This window comes from Musca autumnalis, unplaced genomic scaffold (assembly GCF_047663935.1).
Source record: "Musca autumnalis isolate F117 unplaced genomic scaffold, ASM4766393v1 scaffold_3, whole genome shotgun sequence".
Taxonomy (NCBI): domain Eukaryota; kingdom Metazoa; phylum Arthropoda; class Insecta; order Diptera; family Muscidae; genus Musca; species Musca autumnalis.
In genome coordinates this window covers 237,645,768-237,664,924 of record NW_027411866.1, presented here as the reverse complement: position 1 = coordinate 237,664,924, position 19,157 = coordinate 237,645,768, and the positions used below count along the sequence as shown (strand labels likewise).

Below are 19,157 nucleotides of genomic sequence, written 5' to 3'. Positions count from 1 at the left end.
TCTCTCTCTGGGCAAACAGCTGATGATAAACAAATGGGCACAAAATAAACAAAACATAGAAATCTATTGAGTGAGAAATCTATATTAAAGAGACCACGAAAGTTGGGATCTTTTGTTATCTATCTCAGACGAGTCCATATGACACGAATGCATACCAAGCGATTTTAACACGACAGCTTTCAAAATGAATGTCAATTTGTGGGAAAATGAAAGACAATCAATTGTTTTATGTTATTCCCTTATTGATAGAAGATCAGAAAAGTAAATACAGTAGATTCTATAATTTTCCTTCGACATGAATCGTATGATTAAATGAAACGAGCGGTGTACAAAACTAATTCGATGAAAATTGGTTAATGCAGAAAATATTGTGTATAAAGAAATAAAAATAGCAAAGAAAAATTCTTTGACGATCCGCAGGGGAACGCTCATACAAAATTATAATGAAAAAAAGCAACATTCCTATGTTCGTATTCTTTGCGAAGCAAAGACGACATAAAAACAGTGGTGGATATGAAATTCTTTAGTTCGACTCAGGGTAAACAACTTTAGGGCCATACAGCAAATTTCTCATTTTATTTAATTTGCTAGATGGCTTTATTGACCTGTTTATCGATACAGACTCGGCGAAAAAGGGAACTGATGAAGTTGTTTGGTGACAACTGAAACTATAGTATTCCCTACCCTTCGCCCGCAACTAATCAATCAATTTCATATCCACTTTAAAATATTTTGTTGTTATTCAAACAATTGAATTACAACAAAATATGGACTCAAGCTGAAATAAACACAAAGATGTAAAATTCTGCAGTCCATCAATAAAAAACGCCAACAATAATGAAAAATGTTTGAAACGCAAATGATATTTCGGCGATAGAAATCCCTAATCGGGCACGTACGTTATCCCGGAGAGCGTTTACAGTAGAAAAAATTTCCTTCCACGCCAATAGAAAAAGTGAAGCTTTTTACTATCTCAAAAAGCATAAAAGTTATGAAAAAAAATAAATAATTAACTTCACGACATATCACCATTTTCTGTCATAGTAACTATAAACAACAAAATGACTAGAACAGCAAAGCGCAATTCCTGGAAACTTTTCTGTGAACAGGTAGACAGCGTAAATGATGTATCCAAAATAAAAAAGTTTCTATCGAAAACCCATACACAAACCGAGAAATAAGATGGAAACAATCGAGGACACGCTGGGGCTTTTGATGACTACACATTTCCCGCCGAACACTACGACGCACGCAGGGGTGCCGGTAGTTAGGGAATGTGTTACGGAGGAAGCACCAACAATTGATGAAGCGATGGTAAAGGATGCCATCAAGAGCTTCAAACCCTTCAAGCAGCGGGACCGGAAGAGATATTTCCGGCCTTACTCCAGAAAGAGATGGACTACATTGCGCCCAAACTATCTGGAATTTTTAACGCATGCTTAAAATTTGCGTATACTCCTAAAGCCTGGCAGGAGGCGAGGGTAGTATTTATCCCCAAACCTGGGAAGGCAAGTTAAGCAATTCCTAAGTCGTATCGTCCGATAAGCCTAACATCCTTCCTGCTTAAAACCATGGAACGTATAGTCGACACCATGAGAGCAAGATTCCAAACGATATGCTTAAATACAAACAACATGCATACGTTAAAGGTAGATCAGTGGAAACCGCATTACACGAGGATGTACACCACATCGAGAGCACCTTCGACAGGAAGATGTATACACTAGTGGTATGCATTGATATCGAGGGTGCTTTCAACAACGTCAGCACCTAAACCCTTATCCAATACTTAGATAAGTTTCAGGTGAACCGGGCTCTTAGGGACTGGATAAGCCACATGCTAAGGAATAGATGGATAAGCTGCGGGCTACTTGATGTAAAAATAAAGGACAAAGTTGGTCAGGGTACGCCAAAGGGGGGATTTTATCCCCACTCCTATGGTTCACTACCATAAATAGCCTATTAAGGACTTTAACCGATGAGGGTTTTGACCCAGTCTGTTATGCAGACGACGTTATAATACTTCTGAGGGGTAAGAATCCAAACTTGCTATGCAGAAGAGCCGAATCAGACCTAAAACTAGCGTACAACTGGGCTAGACCAAGAGGTCTTAATGTAAACCCGGAAATATGTATGTTTACTAGGAAAACAAAACTGGGACACTTTGAAGAACCAGTTTTCCTAAACAAGACGATCAACATTTCCAACAAAGTCATATATCTGGGAGTAATTCTGGATACGAAACTTAAATGGAAAGACCATATTCAAGAGAGAGCCAATAAAGCTCATAGATGTTGGTCAACCTGTAGAAGGGCTATAGGCGCCAAGTGGGGTCTTAATCCTAAGATGACACACTGGCTATAGAAAAGCGTAGTTAGACCTATACTAACTTACGCTTCAGTAGTCTGGTGGACAGCTATGGATAAAAAGTGTAATATTAAAATACTACAGAAAGTCCAACGAATGTTCTGTCTAAGTGTAAGCGGCGCAATGAGGACTACATCAACGAGGGCATTAGAAACTATTCTATATATACACCCAATAGAAATCCAGATAAGGTATGAAGCGGCTGTCGCAGCTATTCGACTTAAAGCGATCAAAACATTCTACAGGTAACAACGGGAGTGTCAATGGATAACATTGTATCGGACCGTATACCTGAAACAATTGTTGCTGTCTCATGCGAGGCATTAATTCCAGACAGAGACTCGTGGATCGGCGGAAATCTAGCACAAATGCAGACTGGAAAAGGTTGTTATACAGACCTCCTTACGGACAGTAAAACTGCAATCAAAGCAATAACATCCAAGACAGTAAAATCACAAACAGTCTTGGATTGTACAAATTCGATCAACAGCTGTACTCAGCATGGCACGGTGCGTATATTATGGGTACCGGGACATGCGAGGAATAGAGGTAATGATATAGCAAATTCTCTGGCAAAAAAGGGAAGGGAATTAGCAACCGTAAACTTAGCGAACGCAAAGCCACTAAACGCGTCTCGGCTAGAGTTAAAAACGTGGGCAAAAAATGCCCACTTATCCCTATGGAATAGAGAGGAATTAGGGAAAACCACAAAAATCGTATGGGGAGACCCAATTACTGCTACGTAAAGCAGAGTTGAGTAGACTTACAGGTGTTCTTACAGGTCACCTGGGTTTACAAGCTCATCTGCAAAAAATTAATTGTGCAGACAACAGCGTATGCAGGGCATGCGGAGAGGATGATGAAACATTGAAGCATTTTCTCTGCCAATGCCCCGCTTTCGCAAACATCAGAACCCAGTTATTAGGGAACGACACAATACCAGATTTTAATCAGGTAGTTGTAGACGACCTAAAACAATTACGGGATATTGTTAAGGGAACAGAGTTCCTTAAATAAATTATGGTAGAGTCCCCTTCTTCAAAAAACTTAGACTATAGCGCACAACAGGCCTACTTCATGGCTTATGTGTATGTCCACCAGGACATGTGGCGATTACTCGCCCCCTCTTTTCAACCGAACCTAACCTAACTATACATTTCGATTTGAAGACAATCACAAATACTAAAAAAACACACAAAAATGCCGAAGAACCTCTGCATTGAAATACTGTCTCCTTGTATAAAAGATCAAGATTTTTTTGTATAATGACAAGGTGTATCAACCGCTTCATATAAGATCTCCAGCGTCACCGGTTATTGTGGATATAGTAATGGAACAGTTAATATACGCTGTAATGGAGAAATTAACGGTTTTTTGTATTGTAAAAAAAATCAGAGGGTTACACTGTAATATGGATTCAATGTGAAATTCACATTGTTGAATGCTCCTTCTGTGTGTAGAAAGGCAGCCAAGGTCTTATTCGAATCGTCCAAATTCTTTTTTACATAACCGTCGTGTAGTGCTGTTTCTTTTGATTTGAAACCATCCTTCTGTAGGCCCCAATCTGTACTAAGTTTATTCCTGCTACGCTTCCTGCTGTTCTTTATTCCACTAAACAAGTAAAGCTATCCTCCCTGTGTATTTTTGTGCCCAATACTTCCATGACAATCCCGAAGAACAATTGTGAGACCATTAACTTGTCTATGAGTTTCCTTCGCTGTGTGAAGTAGGGATAGGTAATGAAAAGCAATAATCGATTTTTCGACTTTTCGATTTTGATCTAAAACTAAAAATGCGATTATTCGGTTTTGCGATTATTTCAGTTATCTTAAAACTCGACTTTCGACTTTTTCATAACAGCAGAAAATCGATTATAATCGACTATTCGTCGATTTTCGAGTTTCGTTTTGAAATGGTAAAACCGCCAAAAGTGTGAAACCGCCAAGTCAACAATCTATGGGCAAACTCCAAAATCGATCACAAGATAATCGATTATGCGATTTGCACTCCAAACAAAAGTCGACTACGATTTTTAGATTTTTGACTGCAAAAACTCGATTAATCGATTAACCGAAAGTCGACTTACCTATCCCTAGTGTGAAGTTCTGGAATTTCACTTAGCCTTGAAGAAGCTGGGTTTACTGTGAGGCAAATTTAGACTTGAATGTGTATCACCTTGTGATCCGAAAAGAAACACTTCTCCAGTCCGATATATAGACGTATACTTCCTTCCTTACAAACATAATGTGAGATCTATCACCGCCTCTTCATCGAAGGTGGTCGCATTTCCCCTATTACATGTTCGCAGATTATTAATTAAACTACAATCGAATATGGACTCAGCTCTCACATTGGTCTCGCTGCTTCCTCAGTCGGTGTCGCTGCTTCCAAACAGCAATTGGCCGATGTCTCCGTTCACTAGTTTGCGCACCAATTGAATTTGAGGGTTTGGTACTTTACATTGCATTATGTATAACGAGGCTAGCACCTAGCACCCGAGCCTCACTACTGTCATATCACCGTCACTGTAATTGCAGAGTTGAAAAAAAATTTAGACTTTTCTTACGTACAAAACAAGTTCTGCTGTTGATCCTTGAAAATTACTGCCCTGCCAAAGCCGGTCTTTCTGTCATCCACATTTTCTATCAGCAATCAATTATCTTCACTCGTCCTGCCTTCAGTATCAATGATTCCTACCAGAACGCAATCTGGGCGATCATACTCCCACGTCTGGGTGTCTTCAAGTTCTTTTGGGGGTTTTGTCCCGGGCTACTTTTGCAGGCCGTCCCAAACTGAACCCCCTTTAATTGTATGGCGAGTAGCCACCTTGACGAAGGTAGTTGTGTGGCTGCTCGACGGACGTTCCGCCATCCTATTTGCAACTGTAGATCCTCGGAAGACAGAATTTTCTTCATACACGACTGTTGGGAAGCGGTGAAAACAAGCCTTATAAAATATTACGATTTCTCCTGATTAGGTGAAACGTAGGGCCACAACAATTTTTTCCAGTAATTTCGATTTAAAGCTAAAGTTTCTTTTTCATTCCATGATTTATTTGCCTTCCTCAGTTCTTCTTAAACTTGCCGTCTCCACGTTAGCACTGGTCTACCTTGCGATTTCCAAGGGCTTCTTTGGCAATATTTCCGTCTTGTTTCCTCAGTATGTGATTGCCATTTCCTTAGTTTAATTTCCTTGACCATTGGGTTTTGGTTGCATATTTCATATAGGGATTGGTTTGTGAACACATTACGCCAATGTGTTCTTAAAATTCTTCTTAAGCGTCTATTGACGAATGCATGGAGTTTATTAGCGGTACAATAATACATTTGCCCTGATGACGTCACCAAAAAGTGACGAAATGTTAGATAGAAAAGCAATAAACCTCCTTGTTTTATTTGCTAAAGTACCAAAAGTCAATAAGCTAATCTGGGAATACAAAACCGGAATTAATTTAATTCAATCCGCCATCTTGTTAGCACCTTGCTGTGGATCCTTGGAAGAAAGAACTATCGCTACACACGTCTGTTGTGAAGTGATTGTCTTCGGGCCACTAACCTGCATTGAGGTTGATGGACCCTAAGTCGTATCAGTCACTTGACTTACAGCCGCACTATCCTTCCTCTTCGAACTGGTTAAACAGCTTGACTTAGATTTGTTTGTTCCCACGTATTTTGCGGTAATCTGTTTAAAAAATGTATACAAATTCGGAGCTCTTTTTCTACTCCTGCTTTCTCCAGCAGCTTTAGCGGCAGTCGCAGGTGGAGCTATCACGCTAACTGAAAGATTGTGTGGCTACTTCGTAGGCAGCTGCCCTGGAAATTCGGAGCTCCAGAATCCTTACAGCTCCTGCTACTCCAGCAGCATTAGCGTCAGTTTAGGTTAAGTTTTGGGATGCGTAACTGCCGTGCTGGCAGCTACTCCACTCGGAGACCTTGTGGTCCATTGTGATCATCCTGACTGTTGAAGTGTGTGTGTTGTGGTGAAGATGATGATGATGTTACTGTGATGGTTGGGTATTGATTTGTAGATGGAGAGTGCGGCTATGTGTAATTGTTGAAGAGTTGTATCGGCTATGCATTTGATGGATGGATGATGGATGGTGTTGAAAAGAGTGACATTTGTAGACTAAGGACGAGATTTTAGATGCAGCTATATGCCGATGTGTTAGTGCAGATGGTGCTGACCTATGCAAGCTGACCTACGGTGAAGTCCGATCGTATCGTAGAGGCCGATGGAGTCAAGTTGACTGACCCAGCCGCAGACATCATTGGTGCTCGCAAGGTATACGGACAGTTTGAAACCGCCGGTTGTCGAGATCCGCTGTAGTCATCGCAGTCTTTGGACTGGTGACTACATTCGGGCCGGGGAACGGATTCCATTCGATAGCTAGCAAACGTTTCTCAACGTGAGGGTATTTCAACCTTATTTCCCAGAATTCCTCCTGCGAAATGCCTCCTGGAGATTAATCCACAAACTTGGAGCAATAATTCACCGTTCCTATATAGCCTTTTTTGTCCTTTCTTCTCCGGGCCTAATACCCTTGATGGTTGTTGTAAGAAAAATGTAAAAACACTTTTGTGCATGAGCGGAGTTCATTGCCTCTTACACTGTGCAACAAAATGGAGGTGAAAGTCTGGGGCACGGAAAATTCCTCTTGGGGAAGAAAGCCCTTGGTGAGTATATTAAGAACCCCGAAGGATAGATCCGCCGTGAGTCGAACTTCCGCGTTATGGCGTGATGAAATTTTTGCTAGAGACCTTGTAAGCCATCAGTAGTTAGCGTTATATCTTTGTTCTCTGTTGATTTAGCTTATTTTTGAGATGACATTTCTTCTGTCAAATCAAATGAGGATTATTTTCGTAGAGCACATCGACCTTCTAACTCGCTTCCTTCAATGTTCTTTTTCGTCCTCTATTTTAATAGCCGCTACAAAAGTACCACAACATAATGTTTTTCAGATTCGAAATATTCTGCAAAAATGTCGCTCAGAAAATTTTAAGTACAACTCTCATTGACAACTAATCGATTTTGTCGCGTTTCCTGTGCGTCGTCACAACAGGATGTTGACGATGCAGTACTTGCTTGGATGCTGTAGGCAAGACCACCCAAATCCGTTGTAGGATGCAGAACTTTCTTGGATGCTGTAGGCAAGACCACCCAAATCCAAGCAAGTACTGCATCGTCAACATCCTGTTGTGACGACGCACAGGAAGGATCTCCTCATGTAAATGGTCCACTGCAGACATGAGGTGACACCCTGTAGCTGTCCTCAGGGCGTCATTCTGACAGACTTGTAGTTTATCCCATTGCGTATCACTTACGTTAGCAAACCACACTGGCGCCGCATAGCTTACCACAGACCGACCTATCGCGTTGTATGTGGTTAACAAGGTTTCTTTATCTGCACCCCAAGTGCTGCCGGCTAGGGACTTGAGGACCTTGTTCCCGTTTCTCAGCTTATCGCAGATAACTGTAGTATGCTGGGACGACTTATACATGCTATCGAATGTGACCCCTTGGACTTTGGGGTAGTTTGTGGTCGGAATAATTGCACCGTCGACCTGCACATTCAGTGGGAGCTTCATTTGCGCCGTCCATGTGGTGAACAGTGTGGCTGTTGACTTAGTGGTGGATATTCTCATATTCCTCGCGTGGAAAAACTCTACAAGATCAATGAGATAGGTATTTATCCTGTCACAAACGTTGCCGATATTGTGACCTGACGCCATGAGTGTACAATCATCGGCGTACGTAATTAACTCAATGCCGTCGAGAGGGCGTGGAATTGCAGAGAGGTAAAGGTTAAACAGTTCCGGAGATATCACCCCTCCTTGGGGAACCCCATGCTTCACTCTACGGGGTTTGGACTTCCTGTCTCTGAATTCCACGTATGACTGGCGACCACAGAAATAGTTGATGACCTATCGTTTCAGACAAGGCCGGAGGGTAGTATTCTCGATATCCTCGAACACCCTAGCATGGCTGACCGTATCAAACGCTTTGGTCAGATCCAATGCTACCATCACTGTTCTGTGACATGGTTTGTCCTGGTTGAGTCCTTGTCCAATATATGTGGGAATGGCGTGCTGTGCTGTTGTGGTACTGTGCTGCTTCCGGAACCCGTGTTGATGATCTGCAACTGGATAACACGTTCTGATGCTGGGGAGGAGTAATGCCTCGAGTATCTTTGCTACTGGTGATAGAAGTGAAATCGGCCTGTACGAATCACCTTTACTGGCATCTTTGCCAGGTTTCAGCAGCGGGACCACCCTGCCCATCTTCCAGGCATCGGGAACAATTAGGGTGGCTAGCGATAAGTTGAGGACCTTACTTAAATACTAGACTCCTGGGTCATCCAGCTGTTTTAACATCACCATAGAAATTCCGTCAGGTCCAAGCGCTTTGGATGACTTTGCGCCTCGGATAACATCTGCAACATCATCCATCGTAAATTGTGGCGGTTCTTCCTCGGCTGGAAGAGATAGCAAACGACGCAAAACACTTCTCTTCGCCCGGTCGCTATCGGGGTGCTCGATAAATTGTCGGCAGAAATAGCCAGCGCACCTCTTCGGATCTGTCACAGCCACGCCGTTAAACGTGACAGATGTCCGATCGTCTCTCCTACCAGGGTTCGATAGCGTCTTAACCGTTGTCCACAATTTATTACCGCCGGCTCCAATGTTGCAGCACTTCAGATGTTCTAGACACTTTTTCCGCCTGTGTTCACTGACTAATCTATTGACTTCCATTGTCAGTTCCCTGACTCTGGGGTCGTTAGGGTTCGTACGGCGAAGCTCATCACGCTCATTAGCTAATCCCATCGCCTCTGCTGGGAAATTGGGTCTTATTATAGGTATTCGACCAGCAGGGATAAAGCGAGCGGCTGCAGCAGTGATGATGTCTCGGAACTTCCTCTGTGCTACCCGAACATCAGAGGGACTAGACAGTTCTCTGAAACCTTGCCAATCCGCTTTTTTATGATTAATGAAAGTGCGGCGTTCAGAGTTTATGAAGTCTGGTGGTCTGTTTATGGAGATGCGGATTGGGAGATGGTCCGACCCAAAGGAAATGACGGATTGCCATGTCAAGTCATTCGTCAGACCGGGTGACACGAAGGATATGTCAGGTGAACTGTGGCAGTCTCCCCTAATCCTGGTGGGTGACGCACCGTTCGCAGTGCAGAATGTGGAGCTATCTATTTTCTCAGCCAGATCTGTACCCCTCTGGTCATTACCTAGAGCTGAATGCCATAACTCGTGATGTGCATTGATATCCCCAAGGACCAGCCGGTTATCACCTCGCAACAGAGCTGATGTTAGGCAAATAACGCGGGACACAGCTATTGACCGGCGGGACATACACATTCAGCAGTTCTATCTCGGCGGATCCACACCTTACCGCTACCCCCATACACTCCAAGTACGAGTATGGGTCCCTAGAGTCTAGCTCAGGCGAGATAGGTCTGTACTGGACAGACTGGTGCAGTAGGAATGCAAGCCCTACACCCCCACTTCTCGTACGATCCTGGCGAAGAACGTTGTATCCATCACAACTCCGAAGACTGCAGTTGTTGGGGTTCATATTAGCGCAGCACGAGGCAACATAAACCCTGTCGTAATGCTCCCTCAGGTAGATCAGGCCTGAACAGTTCCTAAAATGCACCCATCCTTGGCACCCGTCGCATCTCATTGACACCGACCTATGGTGGATGAGACGTTGACAAACGGTGCAGAACCATGGCCCGGGGTTACTTTCAATCCCGGCACGGACCAAAAGAATCCGGAGCAGGCATTCCGGGACATGCCGCTCCCAAGATAAAAATAAAGACGAACACGAACAAGTAGTTGTTCTATTGGTTGTTTTATTAGTCGACTCTTGGTCATTAATATTAAGTACGATTCCTTTCCGGTTTTTTGTTCTACTTTCCTTCGGATTTTTCGTCCTAATTTCAACGCAGGTGTTGTTGGGGGTTCCCGCTTCTTTAGGTCCGTTTATTGCCTACTTTATCCATTCAGATTGATTCCTTATTCAGATCCTCGGGTAATGTTATTTTAAATATTTCGCCTGCATCTCTCGCATCATGGATTGAATATCCTTGCGGATGTTATTTTTCGATTTAACAAATTCCTCTAACTACGCTATTTTTTCTTTCGAGCATCCTTAGATTTTCACTTCCAGGACTTATATTTTTAGACGCTTCTTCACCTGGATTATTAGCAGGTGTCGCCATTTCTGTAAGGTTCCACCCAGACGTACTTAGGTTTCAGAATACCACGGCCGCCAGGCCAGGATTCATCAATTCCAAATGGTAGTCTAGTAATTCCGTCGATCTTAATGTCCATACGGGCGGAAAGTGCGTATTGCTGTCGCCCCCACTAGAGTCAGACCGGCAAGCCGCCCACAGTGGGTCAAACGCTGCTGGATTTATTTGTAGAATACCCTACCGAAAATATTATTTAAGTATTCACGGTGCTCTTGAATCAAATTTAAATGGAAGGTGCTTACACCTGGGAAGTTTTTGCGGATTCTGAAACTACAATGTTCATAGATGAGAAAAATCAAAAAATAAAAAAAAAATCGCCGGAGCGCTTTTTAAATAAATCGCGATTCAAGTTGACATTTTTAGGGGTTGTTTAGTTTTTTGCGATTTTGCTTGGAAACCGCAAGTGCTATAAAAATGGGAATAAAGAAAATGTTGTAGCTATCAAAATTCTCTACAAGAATGACCTTAATGATATTTTCGTAGGTTTTACAACTTTTGAGATATAGAAGTTGAAATTGGGACAATTCAAATTCAATTCAATTCTGTATCGTCTCCTTATAAAACAATGTCATGACTGCAATTTCCCAAATTAAACTTATATATCTAAAAAAATGTCACAACCTAGGGAAAATTACATAAGCCAGTCTTGTAGGGAATTTTCACAGCTATAAGATTTTCTCAGCTCCCATGCCGATAAGACTTGCCGTATTCAAGCAAAATCGCGAAACCCTAACAAAAAAAACCTAAAAATGTAAACTGAGCTTCTTTATCTCAAAAATGGTACAGCCTGAGAACAAATCACAAACGTCAATCCTGTAGAGAATTTTCACAGCTACAACATTTTCTTTAGCTCCATTTCGATTGGGCTTGCGGTTTCCAAGCAAAATCGTGAAAACCTAAAAAACTCCTAAACATGTGAATTTTGATCGCGATTTATTTAAAAAATCCCTACAGCGATTTTTTCTTGTTTTTGGATTTTTCTCATCTATGAACATTATTATTTCAGAATTCACAAAAACTTCCCCTGTGTAAGCGGTTTTCATTAAAAGTTAGTTAAGGCGCACCCTTCATGACATTGTTTTATAAGGGGGCGATACAGTCAGTGCATTGTCCCAATTTGAATTTCAATATCTCACAAATGGTAAAACCTACGAAAATACCTTAAAGGTCAATCTTGTAGATAATTTTCATAGCTACAACATTTTCTTCAGTCTCATTTTGATAGGACTTGCGATTTCTAAGCAGAATCGTGAAAACTTAACAACCCCTAAAAATGTCAACTTGAATCGCGATTTATTTAAAAAGCGCTCCGACGATTTTTTTTTTGTTTTTTGATTTTTCTCATCTATGAACATTGTAGTTTCAGAATCCGCAAAAACATCCCAGGTGTAAGCACCTTCCATTTAAATTTGATTCAAGAGCACCGTGTATTTGCGAAAGTAGGCGAAACGTGTCGGCTCTTGCCGGCTCAAGCCATAGTGCACAATAACACGTGAGCAGCAATATCATGTGTTGGCCAGCGTCCCATTGGGATTACCTAGAGAGCTCTTAGAGAGTGGTTGCGCTCCACAGAGATTCCAAGTCTATCTGGCAGACACTAACTTGAAGATCCACTGTATGTGTTTCACTTCCCTTTTGGTAGGGGGTTGGAGGTCTATCTTTCAGCAGAAAAAAGCCTCCGGTCAGACTTCGTAGTTGACACTACTACCAGTTTTTATTGCATACAAATCTGGATTGGTCGCTCAAGGCGTCGTGATAAGTGAGGCACGATAAGTGAATAGGGAGAATGTAACACAACTGTTACTGTGATGTCTACTACCATCAGAGCTCCGATTTACTCGCGAGTGAAAATTTGGGGTGAGGTGGTAATTTTTTTGGGTGCAATATTTTTGGTTCGTTTGGGTGGGATAAGTTTTTGTTTGGCGCTGGGGAGGGGGCAAGTTGTCCCCCTCAACTTGTTGAAATTCGAGAAGAGTATCACTCGCGAGTGGAATTCGAGAGAGTATTCGGAGCTCTGACTACCATGGTTAGGACTTGGCAAGTTGGGCCTACTAATTGTAGAGGCGCCCAGGTGTCAACAAGGCTCCGTTCTATTACAGTCGGTACCGAACCTTAAACACCGATGGGCACGTGCCCTCTTAAAACCCCGGCTTTGTGATTTTTTTATGTAGAATACTCAGTCTACCTTATTGGTTCCTTTTTTTATTCAGTACACCTAATTGGTTCCTTTTTTAATAAATTTAAAATTTTTTACGAATGTCTTTGTTCCGTTTTTTTAATATTTTTTTTTTTAAATTTGTGTGAGATATGGTAACACTTTGCATACTTTTCCCTCGATTCTTTTAACCATTGCTCTTAGTAATACGATTTTTTTTATTAAATTTTCTCCCAATGCAGGAGAGTAGAGAGTACACAACCACGGTTGCCACAGTTGGTAGAATATTACCAAATTTGGTAACTTTTTATAGGGATGGTAACTTGGTAACTTCGTTTTTGGTTTGGTAACTTTTTAAGGTTTGATTGAACAAACTATAAATGCTCTGTTCCAGAACCTGCAAAAAGCTACTATTTTTTACTACGATAATTTTTTTCCTTTATGTTATCGAAAAAATTAGTAGATTCTTGCAGTACTGAAACAGACCAAATATGTTTGCATTTCTTTCATTTGGTCTGTTCCAGAACCTGCAAGAAGATACTGTCATATTAAAGATTGGTGTCATATTAAAGAGGAGAATATAGGCTTTATATAATAATTATAAATTATTGCATTCCAGGATAAAAAGGACATCAAAAATAGCCTTGAAAAATTAAGTCAAAAGTGAGGATTTTGGCAGGCGCATATCTTCTAAACCGCGAGGAATTTTAATTTGCTCATGGAGGCAAAGTTGTAGCTCTTGTCATACAGAACATCAATTCTGGACAAATGAAATACACCAAACCTCATTTTCAAGGTCAAAATCGGTCAAACCCCTAGAAAAAGTTATAGAAGATGATGAAGATGAAGTTTGGTGGATTTCATGTGTCCAGAATTTATATTCTTTATAACAAGAGCTACAACTTTGCCTCCATGAACAAATTAAAATTCTTCGCGGTTTAGAAGATATGAGCCTGCCAAAATGCTCGCTTTTGACTTAATTTTTCATGGATATTTTTGATGTTCTTTTTATCCTGGAATGCAATAATTTATAATTATTTTATAAAGCCTATATTCTCCTCTTTAATATGACACCAATACCAGCACCGTACGACGAGTACAAATATTTAAAATATTTAAAAATGTTGACCTTTGAAATTTTTTTGACCTCTAAAAGGTCAAAACGATCAGAAAACGAAAAATTAAAAATACCATTATACTCCATTTTGCCTATACTTTCAAACGTATATAGTCCGGTTCATGGTACAATAAGGAGGTAGCAGCAACTGCCGATTTTGGTAACATAAGATGTCAAAATTTGACATAAATTCAATGCAATTGACACATTATGTTACCATCAGCTGGGCTTCAGCTGGGCTGATAATGCTACCTTTCTTATTGTATCATGGTCCGGTTCAAGTGTAATTTTGGCTGTCAGACAGTGTAATTGGTAAAATCCTTCAAAATGTGTACCGAAAGTCGGGCGGTATCCTTCTAAGGGTGCAATATCAAACGATTCTCCAAAGTAATGTTTTATACATAGTAACTATCAAATTTGAGGATCTTCAGTTCGATAATGTGGCTAAAACCTTCAATGTTTGAAAAAATTGGGAGATACTTTTCTATGGTGACTAAGTAGAAATAATTTAAAACAACAGCGAAAACTTATTACCAAATTACCAAAGGAAATGTCATGAGTTTCTTTTCTAAATATAAATACCGGGGGAACATATCTTCCAGTAATAAAGATATAGACAATATACTAAAAATTTTACCAATTTTCCCGCAAAACTATTGGTTCATTTCACCCGCTAAAATTATCTGATCATCATATCTAAAGCCACACGCTGAAACTTTCACACGAAACTTTCTCATTATTTTGGCGTTCTAGGTCAAGTTCCCCAATACAGTGATTTCATAAAATAACTTTAGTATGGAACTCGATCTATGAACGTCAAAATAATGGGAAAGCAAACGAAATGGCAAATTTAATTTGTTGGTAACTTTTTGGTAACAATTTCGGAAAAATTTGGTAGACAATTTTTTTATCCAATGGCAACCGTGTACACAACCCAACAATGAAAGTATGAAAACAACAACAGACTCGGCGACTCTGATTAAAACACAAACAACGACTAATTAACCTAAAACGAGCATGTCACCGGTTCGGTCGGTCGGCAATAAGAAATAAACATTTCTGTTGAGTGGCATTCAGTTTTTGCTCAGCCACCATAGACGGTGGACGTTCCCTCCTCTATTTTCATCTTTTGGAATAACCGTCGTGTTAACTTCCGTTTGTGCGCGTCGTGTGTGAGTGATCGTAGTAAAACGGATATTTTACGAGGCATCGATTGCCGTCATCATTATTTCTTAAAATATAAACATTAGCAATAACAAATTTCAGTGAGATGTATGTGTCATTATCTTATTTAACAAAGAGCTAGAAAAAGAAACAGATATAAATTCACAAATATTAATAAAAAACAAAAAAACTGCAAAGTATTTCTAACGAAAAGAAAGTATTGTCGTGTCTATCCCATTTTTTTATGGCTACCTTCTTTCTATTTTTCTGCACCCATTAAAACAGAAAAAAAAAGAAATTTTATTTATCTCAAAAAGAAATGAGCAAAAGCAGGCCCCCCAATCCCAGTGAATGAGAGAGAGTGAATGTGAAAATAGAAAAAAAGAGTTAACCAAAAGATCATACCACACCATCAACGTGTTAATAATAACAAAATAGTAACAACAAAAAGCTAAAGAAGTTTTTTTTTTTTGAAGAATCTAATTGTTGGTGTGGAGGGGAGACCGTCCAACCAAGCAATTCTGCGTTGTTGGCACCATAACAAAAAACTTGAAAAAATAATAAAACAAAAGAAAAAAAATTATTTTTTTTTTTTACCAAAAAAAGCTGTTAATTTTCTTTTTCCAGATACACACACAAATACCGTGTTGCCAAATTCAAAGCGTAAAAATAACAACAACAACAAATATATAGTATTTTCTAAAAAAATATGACCACATCCACCATTAAACGGAGACGTTCTCCCTCGGCTCATAGCCCACCAAATGATGACAGTGCCGTGGATGCAGTAGCTACACCTGTTACCGGCGGTGGCAGCGTTGCTGTTATTGCCAAAAATGATTCCGAAGATTCTGAATCTCTGGATTGGACGGAAAATAATTACATAAATCCCTTTATACATCGTTTGAATATTGAAAATCGTGCCGATTTAGCTAAGGTAAGTAAGAAGAGTTGAATGATTTCATTTTTTTGATTTTGCAGTAAATCTTTTTTGTTAAATTTTTTTTATTGCTTCTTCGTAATAAATCACTCGAGAGGTGTATAATCACTGGAAATTCAAGTGTTGAAACATTGTATGGTACGGTTGAAAAAATAGATTTTATGATTTCAAGTAAAAATAATATTGGAAACAAGTAACAAACTGCCAAAAATGTACCCTTGGTCCATGACTGTACAAAAAAAAAAAACTATAACAATAGTTGTGTCTTTTTACTTTTTCAGTAATAATTATTCAGTAATTTCTTTTCAGAGAGTAAGAGAGATTTTGCTCTTTGATACGAACATAGAGAAAAAAGTAAAAAAAACAGCATTTAGTAAACTTTAGCAAGATAACAGTTGATAACCAAAACAAAAACATTGGCGCCAATGCAAAAATAACTCCAAAGCAATGAAAAAGTTCTTCAATTCTAAGCAAAATAAATAAAAAATAATGAATATATTAATAAAATAATCAATAAATAAACCTGAATCGTAATATTTATAGTATTTGTCCACAAAAATAAGATAAACATTGAACAGCTGACCACTAGCAGATGATTAAAAAACAGCTGATAGAACTTGCTAAATGTTGCTGGGAAAAATTCTTTCAGCAACTTTTAGCAATTTCTCAGCAAACAACTGTCAAAATTATTCTCTCACTTCGCTCTCTTTTACTGAAATTGTGTGTAAAAATACAGCAGTTAGAAACATTTCGTAATAATTATTACAAATTATCACGTAAAAAGACAACCTAAAGTTGGGACATTTCGGGGCCCATATTTTGGCTTCAGGACACCTGTCGCATCGAGTCGACATTTTTAGCATAGATAGTCTTTGGTACTCTAAACACAACGATGATTCTAGATAAGACACTAGGCGGACTTCTTATGTTCTAATTTGCAATAATGTTCATATAAATAGAAGTTATCAAAACTCCACCTTTGTCTTCTAGCCATTATTCACCAGTGAAACGATCGCATCATATTGGGTGGGTGTGTGGGTCTTCGCTAGATTTCAAAACAACAATAAATCACAACGATATAAAGTTTCTCAGTCTTTAGCCCCAATCTACATTAGGCAAGTTTACTTGCGGCAAGTCTCAGCTTGTTGGAGAGACACGTAAGGGGAAGGGAAGTGGAAAAAAATTGCTCGTACCGGTAATTTTCAGGCAATTCCTTTTATATGTTTCGTTTTTGACATTATTTCCAATGTTTTGAAAACAAAACTTGCCGAAACAGAATTGCTTGTATAAACGCAAGAGGCAAATTTAAAAGAGAACGAGAAAACTTGCCGCAAGGAAAATCGCCTAATGTAAATTGGGACTTATCACCATTATGTTGCTAAGGCAGTAAAGAACAAGAATGAGGAACGATTTATTGAATTTTGCCAAACATTTCAGCTGGTTATAGGCGGTTCACTATTTCCAAATAAGGATATCCATAAATATACATTGACGTCAGCAAATGTTTACAAAACAAGTAAAAAAGTATCAGTCGGCTTTGCCGACAGATATATGCCCTCAGCCTATTTGAATTGGAACTTTCATCTACGGACATATCGAATGTATTTAGGGTCTTTTCAGAATTTTGTGGCACTTTTTGGACATTTGAACTTGGACAAAATATTGCGAAAGCCAAATTTTGGACCAAATCGGTTCATCCGTTCGAGAGTTATCGTGCGCACCAGCCAGCCAGACGGACGGACATTGCTAAATCGACTCCAAATTGTCTGAAACACATTTCGTCCAAACATACTTGGGGTCTATGAAAGTGTATATACCCGCGTTAGCATAAATGCTGAGGGTATAATCAAATTTATATACACCGCAAATGGAGAGAATCCTTAATGGACGTACGCACCAACCAACAAAGGTTCTGATATGAAAATCAACCTGAGGAGAATATATAAGAAGAATCAGAACAAAATACCAAAACGCTTTAATGTATCAAAATTGAAAAGTAGTCAGAAGAGAAAGGGGATCACCCTGGTGCAATGGTATGCAACTCGCCTTGATTTGCTGAAAGTCGTGGGTTCGATTCCCCGGCCAGTCAAAATCAAATTTTCAATGGTAGCAAAATACCCCTCAGTAATGTTGGTGACATTTCCTGAGAATTTTAGCCATGTAAAACTTCTCTACAAGTGGTCTCTTAAGACACGCCGCTCGAAATCTGCGATAAACAGTAGGTCCCACACCATTGAGCTAATATGAGTCGGGGTGCACTCATTGATATAAGATAAGTTTTCCTTGTCCCGTCTGGGATTTTTGTGGAACAATCATTAGAATATAATCAGAAGAGAGATGAAGTCGGATACGCGATGAGAGACTGTGTAATCATTAGACAGCGGAATCCTAGAGAAAATCTGATTAGACAGAAACTCGTTTTATAACAAAATAAAACAAGTAAAAAAGTATCAGTCGGCTTTGCCGACAGAGATATACCCTCAGCCTGTGTATATTGAAACCATTTTTTTTTTCCAAAATACGTATGTATTTAGGGGGTTTTAAAATTTTTGGGCGTTTGAACAGACAAAAATGTTGATTAGGATTAAAGATCAAAAGTTTTGCGGAGGAGATACTAAAAGGAATCGACATTGACCGTTATGGAAGTGGATCTCCAGCCACAACATATGGTGCCATAGGGGGTTTTTACACTCTTCGGGCTGTTTGCTCAAGAAGTATGGACTTGCCCTTAAAAACACTTTTACCATCGTATCTGAGGCAGCGAATGGAAGTTGCTTCAACAAAAATCAAAGTGATTACATATCAGGTCTTAAAGTGAACTTATCCGAAATTTTGTGTGGGAGATACCGGATGGAATGGACAAATATAGTCCATATTTGAAGCTGATCTATATCTAGTAGTAGAAGTATTGGGATGTGTAAAGTATAGACCAATTCAAGAGTTACCGTACGAACAAATTTTCCGAACATTTTTGAACTTTTGTGGGGGAGGTACCTGAAGGAGTGGACCGATATGGCTTATCTTCAAACTTAAACTATGTTTGGACAAAATATTACTAAGGTCATATTGTGGACCGAATCGGCAGATCCGTTCGAGAGTTATCTTGCGATCCAACCACCTCACACGGTGTCATAGGGGTTTTTTTTTGCAA

General features: G+C 39.7%; 1 protein-coding gene and 1 pseudogene across 6 annotated transcripts in view; one reads left to right on the top strand and one right to left on the bottom strand.

The window, feature by feature from the left end:
- Positions 1-19,157, top strand: part of LPCAT (lysophosphatidylcholine acyltransferase) — an 87,431-nt gene that overhangs the window by 28,712 nt on the left and 39,562 nt on the right. For 4 of the 6 annotated variants that reach the window (XR_012411779.1, XM_073977315.1, XM_073977318.1 and 1 more), the window contains exon 3: positions 15,694-16,003. Coding sequence is in view for 5 of the 6 variants with exons in the window: in XM_073977315.1 (XP_073833416.1) it covers positions 15,776-16,003 (228 nt within the window). In the remaining variant the exon portion in view is untranslated. Of the gene's footprint in view, positions 1-14,888; positions 15,175-15,672; positions 16,004-19,157 lie in introns of those variants that run through there. The other 2 variants (XM_073977316.1, XM_073977320.1) reach the window with 2 other exon arrangements.
- LOC141399145 (uncharacterized) lies at positions 8,595-10,017 on the bottom strand (annotated as a pseudogene).